The sequence below is a fragment of the Bos taurus genome, chromosome 6 (assembly GCF_002263795.3).
Source record: "Bos taurus isolate L1 Dominette 01449 registration number 42190680 breed Hereford chromosome 6, ARS-UCD2.0, whole genome shotgun sequence".
NCBI lineage: Eukaryota > Metazoa > Chordata > Mammalia > Artiodactyla > Bovidae > Bos > Bos taurus.
The window spans coordinates 93,339,569-93,362,777 of NC_037333.1; the positions used below are offsets into that span (position 1 = coordinate 93,339,569).

The 23,209-nt window shown below is 42.2% G+C and overlaps 1 protein-coding gene and 1 long non-coding RNA gene across 3 annotated transcripts in view; one reads left to right on the top strand and one right to left on the bottom strand.

Annotated features, from left to right (window-relative positions):
• The window catches only part of ANXA3 (annexin A3), a 72,042-nt gene that overhangs the window by 38,226 nt on the left and 10,607 nt on the right, over window positions 1-23,209 (top strand). For both annotated transcript variants that reach the window (XM_005208151.3, NM_001035325.1), the window contains 5 exon segments: window positions 3,926-4,016; window positions 9,246-9,325; window positions 15,021-15,077; window positions 15,428-15,521; window positions 19,102-19,197. In XM_005208151.3, coding sequence (XP_005208208.1) covers window positions 3,926-4,016; window positions 9,246-9,325; window positions 15,021-15,077; window positions 15,428-15,521; window positions 19,102-19,197 — 418 coding nt within the window.
• The window catches only part of LOC132345534 (uncharacterized), a 98,934-nt gene that overhangs the window by 11,808 nt on the left and 63,917 nt on the right, over window positions 1-23,209 (bottom strand). The gene's annotated exons all lie outside the window — the stretch shown is intronic.

Sequence of the window (23,209 nt, forward strand, 5' to 3'; positions counted from 1 at the left end):
CACTTGAGCACGTGCCTAGTTGCTCAGTCATGTCTGACTCTTTGACCCTGTGGGCTGTAACCCGCCAGCCTCCTCTGTCCATGGGCTTCTCCAGGCAAGAATACTGGAGTGGGTTGCCATTTCCTTCTCCAGGGATCTTCCCGACCCAGGGATTGAACCTGAGTCTCTTGTGTCACCTGCATTGGCAAGTGGGTTCTTTACCCCTGAGACACTGGGGAAGGCCTGCATCCTTGAGGTATGGGAGTCAACATGATGGATTTGGAGATTCCATGCTCTCCAGTTGTTAGAACAACCCTGAAATGGGAAGCAGTTGTGGAAACTTAAGCCCACATGTTCCTAGCCTGAAAGGACATTGTCCAACTTTGGCTTTTTGACCTGAGGAGTCAAATTCTCTATTTTGTTGTCATTGAGAGTTAGTGGCCCCATCATTAACCCCATTGCCTAGGCCCCAAAACTAGAACTATCCTTGATCCCTCACTTCCTCTCACACTTCAAAGCTACCATTTTTTTTTTTTCCCCAGAGAAGCTCAGCTCTCTTCTTAATTAAGGCTCTTTGACTGATTGAATTAGGCCTGCTTAGAATATCTAAGATGCTCCCCCATGAGGTCGATCGATAATGGACTGTAACTGCAAAATACTTTCACAGCAACACTAGATTAATGTTTGATTGAATAACTGAGGACTGTAGCCTGGCCAGATTGACACATAAAGCTGATCATTACACCCTCTCCTCTCCTGCCCACCACCCCAATTCATTGCTGTAGCTGTACTGGCTTTCTTGCTGCTCTGCGGACGTTCTCAGCTTATTCCTATCTTGAAGTCTTTGTACATGATGTTCTTTCCATCTGGAACACTATTCTTCCAGATATTTTCTGTTAATTCACTCAGTTTAATTTTCTTAATTGCACCTATTACCATCTAAAATTATCTTGTTAATTTTTTGGTCCATTTACATATTATTTTTTCCATCCAATGAACAGGCAAACTTTGAGCATATCAGGGAACCTCATCCCTTTAGGAACCTCCTCGGGTTCTAGAGGAAAGCCTGTGATGAAATAGATGTTTGACATATGAATGAATTCCGAGAGTGAGTTTGTAAAGTCCAATTTGTTCATAAATCCAACAAGTTAGCCTAGGTACCCAGCTATCTGATTTATAATCTTGTCCACACAAATAATACATAAAAAACAAATGCAAGGAATAGAACAGTTTTAATCTTAACAATATTAATACCTTGAAAAGTGTAGTACAAAAGTTGGTATACAGGAGCACGTTCGAGTCTTTGAAAGTTTGCAACTTTAAAGTTTGTGTGTAGGGGACTTACTGTATTTGTTGACCTGAAGGAGGGGAAGGAAGGAGTCTAGTTCTGAGGTAAGACCATCTTCTCCTTCCCATCACAGATAATCACTTTCTTTTCTGTGAAAGAAGTATCTGCTGCTGCTGCTGCTAAGTTTGACTCTGTGCAACCCCATAGATGGCAGCCCACCAGGCTCCACCATCCCTGGGATTCTCCAGGCAAGAATACTGGAGTGGGCTGCCATTTCCTTCTCCAATGCATGAAAGTGAAAAGTGAAAGTGAAGTCGCTCAGAAAGAAGTATAGTTACCCCACAAAGCAGATGACAAGACGTACAGGCAATATATTGGGTGAAATGCTTGCAAAGGATAAAGAAGAGACAGAGCAGGGCAGGTGGGGTGAAGCTGCTGACTACAATGCAAGTGTGACACCTGTGAAAGGAGAGGGGGAAGGAAGGAGGCTCAGACAGGAAGAGCCTCTGTCTACAGCACTGCTCTGAGGAAGCCGTGGCAGACTGATGGGGAGCCCTGAATAAGGTGTGCCCCTTGGAGGAGTCTTACATGGGGTGGAATGGTGGCCCAGCTTTGGTTCCCCTTCCATGCTCAGTCATAGCTGAAAGCAGCCTGGAGAGACCATGATCTTGGTGTGAATTTTGTGGCAGATCCAAAGGTTGGAAGCTATCAGCCAGCTACATTCTTTGCAGCGTGTTCTCTTGAAATGAAATCTCAGCAGTGCATTTCTGTGGCTGCTATGGGGGGGACAGCTTAGCAGGTGAAATGGTGAGAATTAGATTAGCCAACAAGGAATAGAAATGTTCCATGTAAATCCAAAGGAAGCCATCCATAGCTCAGTATCATGCCACCATCATCATCAGACCTTCAGCCTTGAGGTTCCACCATCTTCAGCCTGTAGATTGCACTTCTTATCTAGATGGCTGCTCAACATCCAGCCATTACACCTTTATTAAAGACAACTGAAAAGAGTCAAAGACCAAGAAGTGTTCATCTTTTCTCTTTACAGACTCCCAGAAATTGTACGTGAGGCATCACATATATTCATTTCATGGATCAGAATTTAGTTATATAGATAAACCTAGCTCTAAGGGAAGCTGAGAAATATGGTCTTTTTTGGGTGCATGTGTGCTAAGTCGCTTCATTTGTGTCCACCTCTTTGCAACTCCATGGACTATAGCCCTCCAGGCTCCTCTGTCCATGAGATTCTCCATGGACTATAGCCCTCCAGGCTCCTCTGTCCATGAGATTCTCCAGGCAAGAATACTGGAGTCGGTTGCCATGCCTTCCTCCAGGGGATCTTTCCAACCCAGGGATCAAACTCACATCTCCTGTGTCTCCTGCATTGGCAGGCAGGTTCTTTACCACTGGGCCATCTGGGAAGCCACTTTATTTGGGTAGCTTTGTGCTACGTTTAAAAATGGGGATTCTGTCAACGATGAATTCTGATCAACGATGATAAAAGAAATATTGGATCTGCTCAATTTTGCTGTAAACCTAGAACTGCTCTAAAATGAATCAGGAGTTTGGGATTAACATATGCACACTAATGTATAAAAGATAACCAGCAAGAGCCTACTGTATAGCCCAGGGAGCTTTACTCAACATTCTGTGGTAACCTATATGAGAAAAGAATCTGAAAAAGAATGTGTATATGTTTATGTATACCTGAATCATTTTGCTGTACACCTGAAACTAACATGACATTGTAATCAACTATACTTCAATAAAGTTTTAAAAAGAAGGAAAACACCCCCCCAAAAAAAGTCTATTTAAAAATAATAAATAATTTGAAAAGGAGATCTATTGGGGAACCACTAGGAATCTTTGTCACAGAGGTACACAATTCAGCCTCTTTTCTTACACTACCTTGACTTGCTTTGATCAAGTGCTAGTGTAAATGGCTTCTACAGTGTGACTCAGTGACCTCAATATAAACCAAGACTCAGGAATCACTAGCCTCTAAACCAGCTGGGCTCATGGTCCCATACAATATGGAGGATTTAAAAACCTCCCCAATGAAGAGGATGATGCCTGCTGACCAACGCGGTGCATTGGCACAAGGATGAACTCATTCAAAAGAATTGCAGAGCCCTCTCTAAATACAATGACACATTTGAATGCTCACTTCCGATCCTGAGTGATGTAAGCTTTCCCTTTATATACTCTTTACTCCTGGAATTAGTCAATGAATTTTTACACTACAGCAGGACATTTTCTTTAAAATTTTAATGTCAGTTAACTTTAGATGATTCCTGTTATTTTAATACTAAAATATACAGAAAATTTAAATACTGGTTTAGAGAAAGTGACTGACTAAAAATGATTCTTTTCTTCCATGTAAAACAAGATATTAAGATGGAAGTGCATAAAGCTGAGTTTTTAAAGTGTTCTAAAAATAGTTTGCCATGAGACTTCCCTGGTGATTCAGTGATTAAAAATCTGTCTTCCAATGAGAGGGAGATGGGTTTGATCCCTGGTCGAGGAACTAAGATCCCACATGCTGTGGGGCAACTAAGCTGGTTTGTCACAACTGGAGATCCTGAATGCCACAACTAAGACCCAGTGCAGTCAAATAAATAAATATTAAAAAAAAATAGTTTTCCTTTTTCTTTCTAGGGCATGGGGACAAATGAGGATGCACTGATCGAAATTCTAACCACTAGGACGAGCAAGCAAATGCAGGAGATCGGCCATGCCTACTATACAGGTGATCTTGTTTTCTGCTTATACCTTTACCGCTGTTCACACCTATATGAGCCAATGCTCTTTTCCCCCAGAAACCCACCAAGCTCTTCTTCATGAGTGATTTTGAGAAGGCAAGAGTATAAACAGGAGGACACATTCTAAAATGGGCTAAGGACTGTGGATTTTTCAGAGAACATTTTAATATGATCTGAGCTAGAAACTGCTATATAGCAATGGCATTAATGCTTTGCATGTAAACTTTACAACTCTAGTGGATTTTGCTGTCAGCAATTACTGCTTAATTGAATCAACCATTTTCATCAATGGAGGAGACTCGAATCATTGTATATTCATATGACATGCTAAAAACACTGGGCTTAGCCCCATGATTTTTGGTGTGGGAAATTGTGTGTGTGTGTGCGCTCAGTCGTGTCTAACTCTTGGTGATCCATGGACTGTAGCCTGCCAGACTCCTCTGCCCATGGAACTTCAGGCAAGAATGCTGGAGTGGGTTGCCATTTCCTACTCCAGGGCACCATCAAGACTGGTGGCGTGAAGGACGTACTGGGAAAAGTCTGGGAGGGTCCCAAACACAGCGCTTTCAGTTCTGCAAGATGCATCCCCCTCCCAGCATAGTGATGTATCCATTTAACTGCCAACCAGGGAGGTTCACTTGGTCTTTGGTGTCTGGGGTTTTCAGTGGAGTGTCATTACACATACCTGATTTTTTTTTTTTTTTTTTAGAAACTAAGCAACAGAACATTTTACTTACTTATTTTTGGCTGCACTGGGTCTTCATTGCTGCTCGCAGGCTTTCTCTAGTTGCAGCAATCGGGGGCTACTCTTGGTTGTGCTGCATGGGCTTCGCACTGCGGTGGCTTCTCTTGTTGCAGAGCATGGACTCTAGAGCGTGCAGGCTTCAGTAGTTCTAGCACATAGGCTTAGGTGCCCCATGGCATGTGCGATCTTCCCGGACTGGGGATCGAACTCGTGCCCCCTGCATTTCATTGCACGTGGATTCTTACCCACTGGACCACCAAGGAAGTCCTACCCAGGCATGACTGACTGACTCCATCACAGCCATGTGACTGAACTCCATCTCTAGTCCCCTCCTGCACACTAGAGGTCAGGCTGATATCACATGGTTCAAAGCCTTAACCCTTTAGTCACCAAGTTGATCTTCTGGTGTGACCCAGCGCCATCTGGAGTCATCTTGTTAGCATAAACTCAGCTGTGGTTCAAGGCTCCATGAATAACAATGATATTCCTATTGGGGAAATTCTGATTGTTAAGAGGTTAGCTGCAAAAATCAAGGGACAATGACCAGCCCAATTCTTATTAAACAGCAGCTCCCTGTCACCCCCTCCAAGTACCTTAAGGGAGCCATGGTTTCTATGGTTTTGTATCATGGGAGGTTTTGCAGTGGAAGAGAGCAAAAGGAGGGATATACCAGTCCCCAGGTGGGTGTTAGAGTTTACTTTGAGAGTTTCTCATTAAAATGTAGATCCCTCAATGACAGGTGACTATTTTATTGTTAATGTGCTAATCAGGTCTAGTCAGAAAACCAGAAACACACTAGGTGCTTAACAGAGAGAATTTTAATATCAAGAATTGTTTAAGCACCTTCTGGAAAACTGAAAAAGTGGAACAGAAACACAGGGGTAGCTCAGAAGTGTAACCCTCAAGGCCGAGACAAGATTATGGTTTTTAGAAACTAGATCAGAGGAGGGTGCTGGTACTTTCCGGGGTTGGTACTGGGTTGGCCAGAAGTTTGTTCTGGTTTTTCTGTAATATTTTATGGGAAAACCCAAACAAACTTTTTGGCCAACCCAATGCTTCAGGGGTTCAGAGGAGAGGCCTCAGGAATTGCAGTTCAGATTTCCGTGGAGGGGAAGGGGGCTGCATCTCACTAGGGCTAGTACCTCCAGGGGCATGTAAACAGGGGACTTGTTCTAGGAGCCTGGAGCCAACTGCTGCTGTCTGGGTGAGTCTCTTCACCAGGTTGACACTGTCCTTCCTTCCTCCTCCTGCCTTCCATCTAATCTCCCTCTACTCCCCTCATTGGTGGAACCTGAGAGGGAGGTGGTGTGGGGGGACAAAAGAGAAATATCATTTGTCGAGTCCCACCCCTAGCTCCACGACTCAAGGAGAAGAGGGGCAAATTTGGGGTAGATGAGACCGTTGCTCAAAAATAGGCATAGATGGGTACATGGTGGGTGTTTAATGTCTTTGATTCCCTCAGTTCAACAAGATGTACTTGTAAAAAATCACCAGACCCCGGGGCTGTATCCCAAGATGCTGTGTTGCTTTTTGATGTCTGTTAGAAGAGTTACCACTCCATGAGTTGACTGACCCCAAAATTCTCCCTCAAGTTCAGCATTTATTTATGTACAAACAGCCCAGCGGTGTAATCTCTATGAAGGGGGAATTTTTGTCTCTTTTGCTCTATGTTTTATCTCCAGTGCTCAGAATATCTATTGAATGGATATCCTTAAGATTGAGATAGGGGACCTCAAGAGCCAAGTGAATGGGACTATTGTTTGGCAAATATGACAAGTGATCCTTGTTCAGAGTTACCAGATGCCCCGGTATCTGTGTGAGTTAAGCTCTCTAAAGCTAGAAAGAATTGAGCTACACTTAGGTTCCCTTGCTAAGTAGGGATTCATGATACACAAGAATTGAAAGAAGGAAATAGTGAAAGAAGGAAGAGAGCTAGAGCCAGTGGTCTCAATCACGTAGAGCCAAGCTGGTACAGAACACAGAACTTTCCAAGGACTTAGCCTTCCAGTCACCCCCTTTGCGTCAGGCATCCATGGCTCCCCTGCACATCTCCATCCGAGCAACTCTTTCCCCTCCTTCTCTGCCTCTACTGTTCTTGAAGAGACCAAGTAACATCTCTTCACTCACCACATGGTATGTGTCTCCTCAAGGCTTGCATTTGCTCACGGTTTCTGATTTTTTCTTGGCTTCAGTTTTATGCTTTATTTCTAGGAGTCTTTCTACTTCATTGTTACTCTTTTTAAAAACTTCTATACGGCTCACTCTGTAACAGAGAAGATTCAGTGAGCTCAGAAAGGTGCTTTCTTTTGGGCAGAGTTCTCCCACAAGGTCACCTGGTAGGCTGCTGGCTACCTCTAGTCAGAGGCCAACCCTGTTGCAGTCAGCTGTAGTGAGAGCGATGGTGTCATATAATGTGAAACAGTGACCTATGCATTAGAAATCCATCAGACGATTTGTCAACATGGCATGAACTGTCAACATGGCCCTCATAAGGGGACCAGGTATATGGAGTAGCTTGTACAGTACAACGATACAATAACACTTCAATGAATAGAGATCTAAATTCTGAACTCTTCCCAATATTTTGAAGTCAATGGTGCACGAGAGAACACTGAATCAGGAATCAAGAGCTCTAACTTCTGCATTATTAAGACAGTGTATTTGTTTTTCTATACCCTACTGTGCCCCAAAATGCATAAAGTAGTTTTCAACTTTCATTGAAAAAATTTTCGTATTTTTAGTCTAATTTCCTGCAAAAAATACCTGGAGTAAAAAGGAGGTGTGGGAGATTGCATGAGACCCATCTAGATAATTCTAATATTATAAAATACTTCTCCAAATTCTAACAAATCAGAGCATCATCCTTAGGCTTGATATTTTTAAATTAAAAATTTTTTTCCAAGAGTGAAGGATAGATGTAACAATAACATATGAGTGTCAGGGAAAATGATGCCTACTAAATGTTAATATTACTTAGATAAATAATCTGTATTTATAGTGGATTTTGTTTACTTGAATTGCTCTGGAAAATTATAGATTTCATAAAAGAGACTTACTAAAATCATACTGAAAAAATTTTTGTCTCAACACAGTTCTTAAGATTTGATGATCTCAAATCATTTTCTTTTTTTAAATTTGTTTTTGGCTCCGCTGGGTCTTTGCTGCTGCACTCGGGCTTTCGCTAGTGGCAGGGCATGGGCTTCTCATTGCAGTGACTTCACTTGTTGCAGCTCATGGGCTGTAGATTGTGGGGTCAGTGGCTGCAGCACCCTGCAACTTAATTGCCCCTCGGCATGTAGGATCTTTCTGGACCATGAATCAAACCCGTGTCCCCTGCAGTGGCGGGTGGATTCTTAACCACTGGGCCACCAGGAAAGTCCTCATATCACTTTCTATAGTTGTCCTTTACTGATTTAAAAGGACAAGTATTCATATGACTGATTTATAGAGTCCTTGAGAATGCGGCAGGCAGTTCAGATGGCCCCATGGTGTCAGCTGCATCCAGGTGTACAGGTGGCTCCAAGAGAAATACTACTCCGTGGATGGAACAGAACAGAGTTTTGAGATGCATCGAACACTGCACATCACAGGCTATGTAAAAGGGGCTACTAACATATGTGAACACACAGTTGGCATTTGTAACGTAAAAACAGTATGTTTTAGGGTAGCTTTCTTACTTTTGAGAGCTATCAAATAAAGCAACCTAGCTGTATGCATTAAGATTAGAGATAGGTTCAATACAGCAAAAATAACAGTGGCTTAAGTAAGATGAACATTTATTTCTTTCATATATAGAAGTGTGGACATAAGCAATTCTAGGACCGGTGTGATAGCTCCTCAGAACTTTCAGGAACCCAGACCCCTTCCTGCTTATTTTTATGCCATCACTCAGATGTGGGTCTTCACAGACCAAGATGGCTGCCTGAGCTCCAGCAATCAATCTACACACCAAGGAGTAGGATGGAGGAAGGCACGAAGATGGACATGAGCCATCACTAAGGAGATCTCCCAGCAGTGTCCTAAAGGTCTGCCTACATTTCATGCCAAGAGGAGAGCTGAGAATGTGGTCTAGAAGCTCTGTGTACTATGTCTTGCTTAAGGCCAGGTTTCTATTCCTATGGAAGAAAGATGTAATAGAAATTGGAAATCAAACGAATAGCTTAGCCACCGTAGCTTTCTCACTATACATTTCTTAGTACCGTAGTCAGATGAAATGAACCATGATTTGATCCAGAATGGCAGCCTTTTATTTTTTTCTGTTCTGTGGTACTACCACACCACACACTATTGTAATAGTTATTAGAAGAATTTATCTATTGCAGAAGAGCACTAAAAGATTAAGAAGAGAAGCAGTAGCAAGATTTATTTTATCAGGCACTCATTCCTTGCCAATGTTGACATTTAAGCTTTTCTGTTTTAAAATGATTATTTTAGCTTATCAAGGCTTAGTTTCATTCTTATCTGGTTTCAGCGTACAAGAAGAGTCTTGGAGATGAGATTAGTTCTGAAACATCTGGTGATTTCCGGAAAGCTCTGTTGATTTTGGCAAATGTAAGTTTTTATTTTTCATTTTTCATTTTCCCCAATAAGATGCATGCTCAATAATGATTTTTAGGAAGTTTTCAAACAACCAAACTGAGACAGTGAGATTGCAATTTTCCTTATAAAATGATTTGTTCATTTTACATTTGCATCACCACCATGCAGCATAATATTTAACTACCATCATAAAAGTATAACATAATGAGTAGCCAAAAAATATTGTTTTGATCAGTATATGGATTAAATGTATTTTGATCAGGGTTTGTAATACATTAGAAAATATTCTGTAAGTTCATCTGGGTTTCCCTGGTGACTCAGATAGTAAAGAATCCGCCTGCAATATGGGAGACCTAGGTTCAATTCCTGAGTCAGGAAGATCCCCTGGAGGAGGGGATGGGAACCCACTCCAGTATTCTTGCCTGGAGAATCCTGTGGACAGAGGAGTAAGGCAGGCTACAGTCCATGGGGTCTTGAAGAGTTGGACACAACTGAGCAACTAAACACACACACAAGTTCATCTAGAAGAAAAATCATTTATTTCCATTGTAAGTGTCTCCATTTTTAAGAACATGCTGATTTTCTTCTGAACTCCAAAGAATATATAACTTTTGGTAGCATTTAAATTAAGTGGGAAGCATAATTGAGAATTACCTTCGGAGAAGTTGTATATCAGTCTCAGGACTTAAAAAGTGACTTTCTGCAACTTCATCCTTGCCCTCTGTGGAGGAGCCGATAAACCATTCATCACCATATGACCAAAATGTGGCCACACCTTGCTGTCTCTTTTAGGATGCTCATGGCTTTATGAAAAAGGTGGTAAGGTCAAGCACAATAAAGGGCGGAAATGGTAGGGGCCTGACAGAAGCAGAAGATATTAAGAAGAGGTGGCAAGAATACACAGAAGAATTACACAAAAAAGGTCTTCATGACCCAGAAAACCATGATGGTGTGATCACTCACCTAGAGCCAGACATCTTGGAACGTGAAGTCAAGTGGGCCCTAGGAGGCATCACTATGAACAAAGCTAGTGGAGGTGATGGAATTCCAGTTGAGCTATTTCAAGTCTGAATATGATGCTGTGAAAGTGCTGCACTCCATATGCCAGCAAATTTGGAAAACTCAGCAGTGGCCACAGGACTGGAAAAGGTCAGTTTTCATTCAAGTCTCAAAGAAAGGCAATGCCAAAGAATGTTCAAAGTACTGCACAATTGCACTCATCTCACACGTTAGTAATGTAATGCTCAAAAGTCTCCAAGCCAAGCTTCAACAGTACGTGAACTGAGAACTTCCAGATGTTCAAGCTGGTTTTAGAGAAGGCAGAGGAACCAGAGACCAAATTGCCAGCATCCATTGGATCATGGAAAAAGCAAGAGAGTTCCAGAAAAATATCTACTTCTGCTTTGTTGACTATGCCAAAGCCTTTGACTGTGTGGATCATAACACACTGTGGAAAATTCTTCAAGTGATGGGAATACCAGAATACCTTACCTGCCTCCTGAGAAATCTGTATGCAGGTCAAGAAGCAACAGTTAGAACTGGACATGGAACAACAGACTGGTTCCAAATAGGAAAAGGGGTACGTCAAGGCTGTATATTGTCACCCTGTTGATTTAACTTATATGCAGAGTACATCATGGGAAATGCCAGGCTGGATGAAGCACAAGCTGGAATCAAGATTGCCGGGAGAAATATCAATAACCTCAGATATGCAGATGACACCACCCTTATGGCAGAAAGTGAAGAGGAACTAAGAGCCTCTTGATGAAAGTGAAAGAGGAGAGTGAAAAAGTTGGCTTAAAGTCAACATTCAGAAAACTAAGATCATGGCATCTGGTCCCATCACTTCATGGCAAATAGATGGGGAAGCAATGGAAACAGTGAGAGACTTTATTTTCTTGGGCTCCAAAATCACTGCAGATGGTGACCGCAGCCATGAAATTGAAAGACGCTTGCTCCTTGGAAGTAAAGCTTTGACAAACCAAACAGCATATTAAAAAGCAGAGATATTATTTTGTCGACAAAGGTCTGTCTAGTCAAAATTATGGTTTTTCCAGTAGTCATGTATAGATGTGAGAATTGGACTATAAAGAAAGCTGAGCACCAAAGAATTGATGCTTTTGAACTGTGGTGTTGGAGAAGACTGTTGAGAGTCTCTTGGACAGCAAGGAGATCCAACCAGTCCATCCTAAAGAAAATCAGTCCTGAATATTCATTGGAAGGACTGATGCTAAAGCTGAAATTCCAATACTTTGGCCACCTGATGCGAAGAACGGACTCACTGTTAAAAGACCCTGATGCAGGGAAAGATTGAAGGTGGGAGGAGAAGGGGATGACAGAGGCTGAGATGGTTGGATGGCATCACTGACTCAATGGACATGCGTTTGAGTAAGCTCCCAGAGTTGGTGGTGGACAGGGAAGCCTTGCATGCTGCAGTCCATGGGGTTGCAAGGAGTGGGACATGACTGAGGGACTGAACTGAACTGAACTGAAGGTCAGGGATGAGATACAGTCATAGATGTGTGTAAGAGAGGCTTCTCAGGTGGCGCTAGTGGTAAAGAACCCTCCTGCCAATGCAGGAGACGTAGGAGATGCAGGTTTGATCCCTGGCTTGGGAAGATCCCCTGGAGGAGGAGATGGCAACCCACTCCTGTATTCTTGCCTGGAAAATCCCTTGGACGGAGACGTGTGGCTGGCTATAGCCCATAGGGGCCCAAAGAGTTGGACACAGCTGAAGCAACTTAGCGTGCATGCATTCACATGTGCAAGAGAGGAAATGACTTAAGCCCTATCTCAACAGCCTCTTTCAGCTGATTTACATACCCCTTAATGTGTAGGAAAATCCCGATCACTGTCCCAGCCTGAGGGTCGAGGCAACACTTGTCATCATGCCACTAGGGAACAATTTATCCTCATTATGAAGTTTGAATCTATAAATCCAAGTTGATGAGACATCGTTACAAACATACAGTCCCACAGGTCAGTATTCATAAGTGTACATCTATGTGTATGTGTGGTGAGCACACACACCCACAGGAGGCAGTGGAGAGCAGGTCTCCTGGACAGGGTTTCAGAATCAGGCCTGGACCTTCCTACTCCTCTGCTGCCTACCAGCTCTATGTACTTAGACAAGTTACTTTAACTCAAGCCTTAAAGCCTTCATTTCACATCTGTAAAATTAAAATAATAGTATTACCAACCACAGAGGCTGCTGTGAAAATACAGAGAGAGAAAGAGTATAAATAACAGCAGAGAAAGTCATTGATACGTGGTGGTGGCAGCTTATTGGAATTAATGCCAACGATCATCAACACCTTTATTATTGGAACAGAGTGAGTGATGAAAGGAAAATAAGAAAGCAGCAAACCAGAGAAGGCTAGTTGGAGCAAAGTAGCAGCAGCACTGGAAAACAGAGAAAAGAAATCATGCAAAAGTCAGGCAGACATACAAAGACCTAATATTTGTAAATAGGCATAAATATATTCTGTAAAATTTTTGTTTATTATTTATTTATACTGAAGCATAATTGCTGAATTGATGCTTTTGAACTGTGGTGTTGGAGACAACTCTTGAGAGTCACTTGGACTGCAAGGAGATCCAACCAGTCCATCCTAAAGGAAATCAGTCCTGAATATTCGTTGGAAGGACTGATGCTGAAGCTGAAACTCCAATACTTTGGCTACCTGATGTGAAGAACTGACTCGTTGGAAAAACTCTCATGCTGGGCAAGATTGAAGGCAAGAGGAGAAGGGGACGACAGAGGATAAAATGATCGAATGGCATCACCAACTCGATGGACGTGAGTTTGAGCGAACTCCGGGAGTTGGTGATGGACAGGGAGGCCTGGCGTGCTGCAGTCCATGGTGTCACAAAGAGTGGGACATGACTGAGCGACTGAACTGACTGAACTCCATTTATAGTTATCATAAAATATTGAACTTTATTTCCTGTGTTGTGCAGTGTATCCTTATAGCTTATTTTATACCTAATAATTTATATCTCCTATTCCCCTGACCCTATAATGCCCCTGCTCGCTTCCCTTTCCCCATTGGTAGCCACTGCTACTGCTATTGCTAAGTCACTTCAGTCGTGTCCAACTCAGCCCACCAGGCTTCCCCGTCCCTGGGATTCTCCAGGCAAGAACACTGGAGTGGGTTGCCATTTCCTTCTCCAATGCATGAAAGGGAAAAGTGAAAGTGAAGTCGCTCAGTCATGTCCAACTCTATTGACCCCATGGACTGCAGCCTGCCAGGCTCCTCTGTCCATGGGATTTTCCAGGCAAGAGTACTGGAGTGGGGTGCCATCGCCTTCTCCAATTGGTAGCCACTAGTTTAGAACAAATGCATTTTTTAAAGTATTATAGCCAAAAGTTTCATTCACCTGTAATTTGTAAAATAATTCAGACAATCCTCTTTCCTTCTCCATCTTCCATCTTCTATAATGTCCTGAATTATTTATGTGCAAGCACACATACTTAGCCACAGAGCCTTCAATAGTAGAGTTAGTGGGGAATCTTTGAGTTTTCGGTTTATTTTAATAGACTTTATTTTTAGAGCCATTTTAGATCTCCAGAAAAATGCAGCAGCAGCTACAGAAACCTCCCACATGCCCCTCCTCCTCGCACACATCTTGCATTAGCGTGGTACATTGGTTATAGCTGATGAATGAATTAAATGATAAATGAATTAGATGATGATTACATGATGAATGAATGAACTGACACATTATTAACTACAGTCTGTACTTTACGTTAGGATTCACTCTTTGCGTTATTCGTCCTATGGGTTTGGACAAATGTTTAATGCCTTGCATCCACCATTACAGAATCATATGGAATAGTTTTACTGCCCTAAAAATCTTCTGTGCTTCAGCCATTCGTCCCTCTCTTTCTCCCTCTGAACCTCTGGTAACCAGTGATCTTTTTATCTCTATAGTTTAGCCTTTTCCAGATGGTCCTATAGTTGAAATAATACAGTGTATAGGCTTTTCAGACTGCATCGTTTCATGGCTTAATAACTCATTTCCTTTTTTTTTTTTTTTTCCATCACTGAGTGCTATTTCACTGTGGGCTTCCCAGGTGGCTCAGTGGTAAAGAATTCACCTACCAATGCAGGAGACCTTTGTTCGATCCCTGGGTCGGAAAGATCCCCCGGAGAAGGAAATGGCAACCCACTCCAGTATTCTTGCCTGGGAAATCACACAGACAGAGGAGTCTGGTGGGCTACAGTCCAAGGGGTCACAAAGAGTTGGACAGGACAGAGAGAGAGAGATGTTGTTGAGCATCTTTTCATGCACTTTCTCGCCATCTGTGTGTCTGATATCTATTCAGATACTTTGCCCATTTTTAATTGGGTTGTCTGTTCTCTTTTTGTCGAGTTTTAAGAGCTTCTATGTATTTTAGATACAAGTCCTGTATCAGATATGTGTTTGCATACATTTTCTCCCAAGGTGTGGCTTGTCTTATGATTTCCTGAAGACCTTGAGTTTCCAGAAAAGGAAACTCGTGCTCAGAAGACTAAGAATTTGCTGCAGATTTCACGGCTAGTCAGCGGCAGGGCCAGAAAGAGAGCTGTGAGTGCTCAATTCCTTTGGGCCGTGTGGTCCTCACTGGAAGAAACAGCTCTAAGAGGCCCCGCAGGTTCAAATGCCAAATGATAGAATATTTATCTTTAAAAAGACTGCCTTCATTTTTATCTTCTCTGATTAGGGCAGAAGAGATGAGAGTCTAAAAGTGGATGAGCAGCTGGCCAGAAAGGATGCTCAGGTCAGTAACAGAGCAGAGAAAACATCTCCTTGAACTCTCCTCCCTCCTGACTGCCTTCTAATATCTCCGGCATCAGTTAGGGCCATGCTCTCTTCTTTTCTGTCTGAAGGAGAAGCCTGAAGCCCAGCGATACCTTAGCTCCATCTTTCTGCCTTCCCCAGTGCTGGTTATTATTCCCCTGGCTTCTGCAACTTCAACTGTCAGATTTTTCTGCTAGAAGTGAGAGACACGGCTTATCGAAAACCTCAGTGACCTATAAAATAAACTTAGCCCTCTTCTCATCCCACCTCCTCAAAAAGAGGCAGAATTGGGTCCGTACTAGCATTTACGTCTTCTCTCTTGTCCAACAGATTCTCTATAATGCTGGTGAAAAGAGATGGGGCACGGATGAAGATGCCTTCACCGACATCCTGTGTCTAAGGAGCTTTCCTCAATTGAAACTGAGTATGGACTCAACGTTACAATCTTTTTTTTTTTTTTTTCCTCTGCGTTGTGGTGTTTTTGCAAGTACTTCAGGGTTTAATATGCATAATTCTGGAAAATGAAGTTAAAAATGGTGAAGGCGGTCCCATTTTTATGTACAGACATTTCAGGAAACGACCAGGGAAAGCTGTGCTCCAACTCAAGGGAGAATCAACAGTACTCGGGTTTTATCCTCGGAGCTGAGTAGATTACCTATGTGTGTTTAGTCACTCAGTCATGTCCAACTCTTTGCAACCCCATGGACTGTAGCCCTACAGGTTCTTCTGTCCATCGGATTTTCCAGGCAAGAATACTGGAGTGGGTTGCCATTTCCTCCTTCAAAGGGATCCTCCTGATCCAGGGATCAAAGCCACATTTCCTGTGTCGCCTGCATTGCAGGCAGATTCTTTATCCCCTAGTGTTGTTGTTCAGTCACTCAGTTGTGTCCAACTCTTTGCAACTCTTTGGACTGTAGCATTCCAGACTTCCCTGTCCTTCACCATCTCCTGGAGCTTGCTCAAACTCATGTCCATTGAGTCGGTGATGCCATCCATCCTCTGTCGTTCCCTTCTCCTCCTGCCTTCAATCTTGCCCAGCATCAGGGTCTTTTCCAATGAATCAGTTCTTTGCATCAAGTGGCCAAAGTATTGGAGCTTCAGCTTTAGCACCAGTCCTTCCAATGAATATTCAGGACTGATTTCCTTTAGGACTGACTGGTTTGATCTCCTTGCAGTCCAAGGGACTCTCAAGAGTGTTCTCCAACACCACCGTTCTAAAGCATCAGTTCTTCAGTGCTCAGCCTTTTTTATTGTTCAGCTCTCACATCCATACATGACCACTGGAAAAACCATAGCTTTGGCTAGATGGACCTTTGTTAGCAAAGTGATGTCTCTGCTTTTTAATATGCTATCTTGGTTTGTCATAGCTTTTCTTCCAAGGAGCAAGTGTCTTTTAATTTCATGGCTGCAGTCACCATCTGCAATGATTTTAGAACCCAAGAAAATAAAGTCTGTCACTGTTTCCATTGTTTCCCCATCTATTTTCCCTGAAGTGATGGGACTGGATGCCAAGATCTTCAGTTTTTGAATTTTGAGTTTTAAGCCAGCTTTTTCCTTCTCCTCTTTCATCTTCATCAAGAGGCTCTTTAGTTCCTCTTCGCTTTCTGCCATAATGGTGATGTCATCTGCATATCTGAGGTTATTGATATTTCTCCCGACAATCTTGATTCCAGCTTGCTTCATCCAGCCCAGCATTTTGCATGATGTACTCTGCCTATAAGTTAAATAAGCAGGGTGATAATATAAAGCCTTGATGTACTCCTTTCCCAATTTGGAACCAGTCCATTGTTCCATGTCTGGTTCTAACTGTTGCTTCTTGACCTGCATACAGATTTCTCAGGAGGCAGGTAAGGTGATCTGGTATTTCCATCTCTTGAAGAATTTTCCAGTTTGTTGTGATCCACACAGTCAAAGACTTTAGCATCGTCAATGAAGTAGATGTTTTTCTGGAATTACCTTGCTTTTTCTGTGATCCAGCAGATGTTAGCCATTTGATCTCTGGTTCCTCTGCCTTTTCTAAATCAGCTTGTACATCTGGAAGTTCTCAGTTGATGTACCGTCGAAGCCTGGCTTGGAGGATTTTGAGCATTACCTTCTAGAGTGTGAAATGAGTATGTGACAGATAATAGACAGGGTCGGTTTATCAGGGAGGAAAGAGGAGCCACCCTCTGGGCTGAAAGCAGAGAGGAGTGTTCCTGCTGATGGCAGATCCTAAATCAAGGCTTCCAGCCCCTTTCTTGCCTAGTTAGCCACTTTCCAGGAAAACCAGGCATTACGGGTGATCTCTTTTAATGCATAAATATGGATTATCATTCAACTTTTTCTGATATGAAGGTAAATGGGTGGGGTGGGGAAGCTGTTTTTCTCAGACCAGCTATTCCATGGAATTGCTAAGCACCCATCCCTTCACTCATGCATCTCCCTGGGTCATTCTGGAAGCAACAGCACCCAAAAATCTAGAACTCCACTTCCTGTGGACATCCAACTGTATCTTCCCTGTGCTGGTCTAGAGAACCACCACGGTGCATGACTATGCTTACGCCGAGTTCGTGGGAAAATGAGGAGACTTGGACATTGAAATTTCATCCTTTTTATAAAATAATAGTAATAGTATATTATAGTTGCTTTGTTAATGTCTTTATTTGAAAAATAAAAACCAAACAATCATAGGTCTCCAAATTTTCTGTTTTCAAAACTTACTTGGAAACAATATACTTGGCTTATGAAGTATCCTTCCATGCTAGGTGATGTGCGTACAGGTTTTACTTTCGGGAAATATTGACCAAGAACTTTCAATGCCTTCCAGTAAGTAGGATATAGGCTCTGCTGCCTTGGGGAGTGATTTATTCAGCACAAAGAAATCTTCACAATTAAGATTTCAGTAGCAGATTTAAAATATATTTGACTCATGACCACATTCTTGTTTCCAGGTGCTGTTATCTTTTAAAAGTTAGCCCACCTTGCTAGAGAAATTGTTTATCATTTAACCTTTCAGGCTATTTTAAATGCTTACAGCCTGGGATGGGGAGGGAAGAAAGGAGAGAGAGAGATTAATCATTGAAGAAAATGGCCTATGAAGTTCAGGTTTTATTGTCGATGATATTTTTAAAAAGAAATTAAAAACAAAAACTTTCGTGCTGAGTTTTTGATGGTTTAAAGAAGTGTTTGTGCTTGCTACTTAATAACATGATGTTTCATCCACCTCATTAGAACTGATTCAAATGTATTCTTTTTAATGGCTGAGTAATACTCCATTGTGTATATGTACCACAGCTTTCTTATCCATTCATCTGCTGATGGACATCTAGGTTGCTTCCATGTCTTGGCTATTATAAACAGTGCTGCGATGAACATTGGGGTACACGTGTCTCTTTCCCTTCTGGTTTCCTCAGTGTGTATGCCCAGCAGTGGGGTTGCTGGATCATAAGGCAGTTCTATTTCCAGTTTTTTAAGGAATCTCCACACTGTTCTCCATAGTGGCTGTACTAGTTTGCATTCCCACCAACAGTGTAGAAAGATGGTAACAATAACCCGGTGTACGAGACAGCAAAAGAGACACTGATGTATAGAACAGTCTTATGGACTCTGTGGGAGAGGGAGAGGGTGGGAAGATTTGGGAGAATGGCAATGAAACATGTAAAATATCATGTAGGAAACGAGTTGCCAGTCCAGGTTCGATGCACGATGCTGGATGCTTGGGGCTGGTGCAATGGGACGGCCCAGAGGGATGGTATGGGGAGGGAGGAGGGAGGAGGGTTCGGGATGGGGAACACATGTATACCTGTGGTGGATTCATTTTGATATTTGGCAAAACTAATACAATTATGTAAAGTTTAAAAATAAAATAAAATTGGAAGAATTAAAAAAAATAAAATAAAATAAAAAGGACTTCAAGTGAAAAAAAAAAAAAAATAACATGATGTGCTGCATATCAAATCAGAAGCTAAAATATATTCAGGTGTCAACTGGGATGCTTTCAATTTTTTTGCGATGCTGCTTTTCAGCATTTGATGAATACAGAAACATCAGCCAGAAGGACATTGAGGATAGCATAAAAGGAGAATTGTCTGGCCATTTTGAAGACTTACTGCTGGCCATAGGTAAGTCCACGAGTGCTTATAAACTGAGGTACTTTGCACTTGTTTTCAATCAGTGTCAGGATCAGCTCTTTTCATCTCAGAATCCTGACTGATCCATCTTTATGCTCCCCCGAGCCCTCAGCACAGTCCATGGTACACACCTATGCTCAACAAATATTGTGAAATGGATGCAGGAAGATGTTCTCTGTTTAGGGCTTCCTTTGCCTTTTAACTTTGTGTTTATCTTGGTACCACGTTTGGATTATAAACTCCTTGAGAGAGAAAAATGTTACACTTCTACTGGCATTTTTATGGAGCCCGTTGAAAGCATAGATCTAAGCCCATATGGTAATTAATCATGTTTGGTTATTTTTGGAAGATGTCAGTGGCCTCCCAACATTAAACTCAGGACAGAACTACGGGTCTCCTCCTTGTTGGCTGTGCGAACAGGGAAAATCAGAAAGAAAATAAGTCACGGACTGAATCTGTGCCTGGAGAGACACGTGGATTAACAAGCAGACAAAAACATGGTTATGTAAGCTGATCTGTCTTCTCCATCAGGTCTCTGCAGTCTGTGCTTTTAGGCACCCAAAGAACACCTTGCAAGAATGATGCATTCAGAGGAATGAGACACTCTTCAAAGACAGGCTTCAGTGACCATTCTAGTCCAAGTCAAGCGTGCATGAGTGCTTAGTCAGTCAGTGGTGTCCCACTCTTTGTGACCCCATAGTCTCTGGCCCTCCAGGCTCCTCTGTCCATGGGATTTTTCAAGCAAAAATACTGGACTGGGTTGCCATTTCATCCTCTAGGGGATCTTCCTGACCCAGGGATCAAACCCATGTCTCCTGTATTTCCTGCATTGTAGGCGGGATTCTTTACCAACAACTTAATCTAAATGCTCTAAGCACACAGGATTGTTCAGAATCCTAAACTTCTCCAATTTCTGGTGACTGTTGGTCTTGCTTCTCTGCTAATGCCAGGGTAGGAGTACCTGTACAGCTTATCATTTTACCAATGAAATGTCATATCTAACATCAATCATAATAATTAATAGCTTCTCCAGTGAGATAAAGATAGCTGATATCTAAGGGTAATCTCCAGAATGAGGCTCTGATTCATCTTTCAAATGTTAATTACCACCTCTGGAGGGTGGAAGCTGCCTCAAATTGTACTTTTTAAATAAACACTCGTCAGGCACTTACGACATGCTCGGCATTATGCTAACCTCTTGGCAAACATCAACCCATTTAAGCCTCATGACAATCCCATGGGTGAGGGACTGTTATTATCCCCATAGGAGACCTGAGGCACCAAAAGGTTAAGTTCCTTTCCCCAGTTACTCAGGGAAAGTGTGGTGGAGCTGGGGTTCTAACCTAGGCATTTGGGCTCCACAGCCTGTGATGTTAACCAGCCTCTCCAATGTGCTTCCAGGGAAACAGAGATTGAAACCTGCATGTGTCACCCCGTCCACAGTGAAGTATTCTAAATTACAGAAAAAGTACCAGGGAGCAAGCCCTCCCTAAGGTTTGGCATCTATTCTCAGGATTTCCTCTGCATGTGTTATTTCACTAACTTCTGATCCTCTCTTCAGTGCCAAGAATAGGATCCAAATGCTGCTTTTAAAAAATACGTACACACACACACATATATATGGGCTTCCCAGGTGGCACTAGTGGTAAAGGATCCACCTGCCAATGCAGGGAACATAAGAGACACAAGTTCAGTCCCTGAGTGGAGAAGACCCCCTGGAGGAGGGCATGGCAACCCACTCCAGTATTCTTGCCTGGAGAAGAATTCCATGGACAGAGGAGCCTGGTAGGCTACAATCAATAGGGTTGCACAGAGTCAGACACAACTAAATCATCTTAGCAAGCACATATGTGTGTGTGTATAGGTGACTTGCTAGAAGACAGGCCAAGAAAGAATAAAAAGCTTCTTTTTCAATTAAAAAAAAAAAACAAATCAGAGATCAGTCTCCATACTTAGCTCTGAGAATATTCCAGTGTCAGTGATACAGTCAGTTAATTGTTTTCATTTCATCTTTTAACCTTTGCATCAGTCTTGCTGCTTTTTACCTTGCCTGCTGTATCATTTGAAAAACTTTATTAAGATGTACAAATTCTCATTTCATTGAGCTAAGAGGCATTTTTGGAAATAGATGCTGAATTATGCACTAAATTTGGGCTACAGTGTGTGTTATTTTATCAAGTGAAAGAAAGACTTTAAAATTTAACTAATTTAAAGTTCAAGATATGTCTCACTTTCATTTTCTATTTCAGTCTATCATTGGAATACATTAAAAAAAAAATCTTTATTGAGATAGAAGTCAAGTACCATAAAATTCACCCGAAGTATGCAATTCAGTGCTCTCTGGTTTCACAGAATTGTGCAACTGTCACCAGAATATAAGTCTGGGATCTTTCCATCAGCCCTCAAAGAAACCCTGTGCCCACTGATAGTCACTCCCCACCCCTTGCAACCACCAGTTTCCTTTCTGTGTCAATAGATCTGCCTGTCCTGGCTATTTCATATACAAGGAATCTAATAGACTGTCAACACGTAGCTTTCGACATGAAAAACCATCTGAGTTCTAACGTCTCAGAAATGCACAGTAAGAAGATCACTAGTTGTCAAATCTGTACGTAGATAGGAAGAAGCTTTCTTCAAAAAGACTATTTCATTAGGGAGAAGAGTTTAATCTCAGAAATGTATACAGGAGTCTGAAAATCAAACAGAAAAAGCTTTTCTTTTATGGAGAAGAGATAAACAGATTTTAACAGAAGCCCTTTTTTTTTTTTTAAGATTGATTTTTCGCTGTGCTGGGTCTTCGTTGCTGCATGGGCTTTTCTCTAGTTGTGGCAAGGGGGGCTATTCTTTAGTTGTGGTATGGGCTTATCACTGAGGTGCCGTCCCTTCTGGAGCAAGAACTCCAGGGTGTGTGGGCTTCAGTAGTTATAGCTCGTGGGCTCAGTAGTCGTGACACAGCATGTGGGATCTCCCCGGACCCAGGGATCGAACCCGTGTCCCCTCCATTGGTACATGGATTCTTAACCACTGGACCATCAGGAAAGCCCTAGCAGAAATTTTTAAAGAAGTTGGACAAGCAAGGAGGCAGGATCATTGGGATTGGGGGTTGACAGGAAGCGTATCTCACCACATCAGCCTGTTCTTAGGACAACCTGAAAAGGAGGCATGTTGGCATTTTGGTACTTGCTCAGTCTGGGGACCAAGCGAGGATTCAGGGGCCTGTGACAGGGGTCAGGGGAAGGCCTGAGAAAGTTTGGTCAAAAGAACACAGATGGTAAGAAGCAGGCAACCATGAACTCTTGATCATCATAATGAACTTCAGTGGACTCCCTGATTCTTTGGAATTTCCCCAAGTTTCCCTCCTGGGGTTGAGTCTTAAAGCAGGCTTCCTTATACTGTATATGCTACCACTTCCCCAAATATTCAGACATGAGGAAAAAATCTGGTAGTTAAGACCATAAAGCGAAGGAGAGGATAAAGGATTATGGAAAGAAAGGATTCCCTGCATTTAGTCTGTGGGGAGCGAGATGATTGAAAGAGTTAATAGGATAAAAGCAGGCACAAAAACTCTCAATCGAATGATTAAGGCTTGCTGAATGTAAGTTTGAGGAAAATATAGATAATACCAATTCACATCCTTGATTTCTTCTCAGACAGTTTCAAATCTGTAGCTGTTATCATGTTTGTCCCAGATTCCATGTTCCTAATACATTTCTCTGTTTCCCTTAAGACACAGACACAAAAGGTCTTTTCACTTTCCTTAAAAGAGTCTGAAAGGCACTATGAGAAAGCCACTGTTCTTGTTCTGATCTCCAAAATTCATTATAAAATTCATTCACTTTTGATCAGCTTTCTACCTAGAGATCAAATTTAAGATGATACAAGTAATTGTGTTGCAATAAACAGACTTATTCCCTACAGACTTTTCTCCTGGCTACTTTCACTTTAAAGGATAATTCATTTGCTCATGTTTTTGCAGTTATTTATTATTATTGTTTCTGCTTTA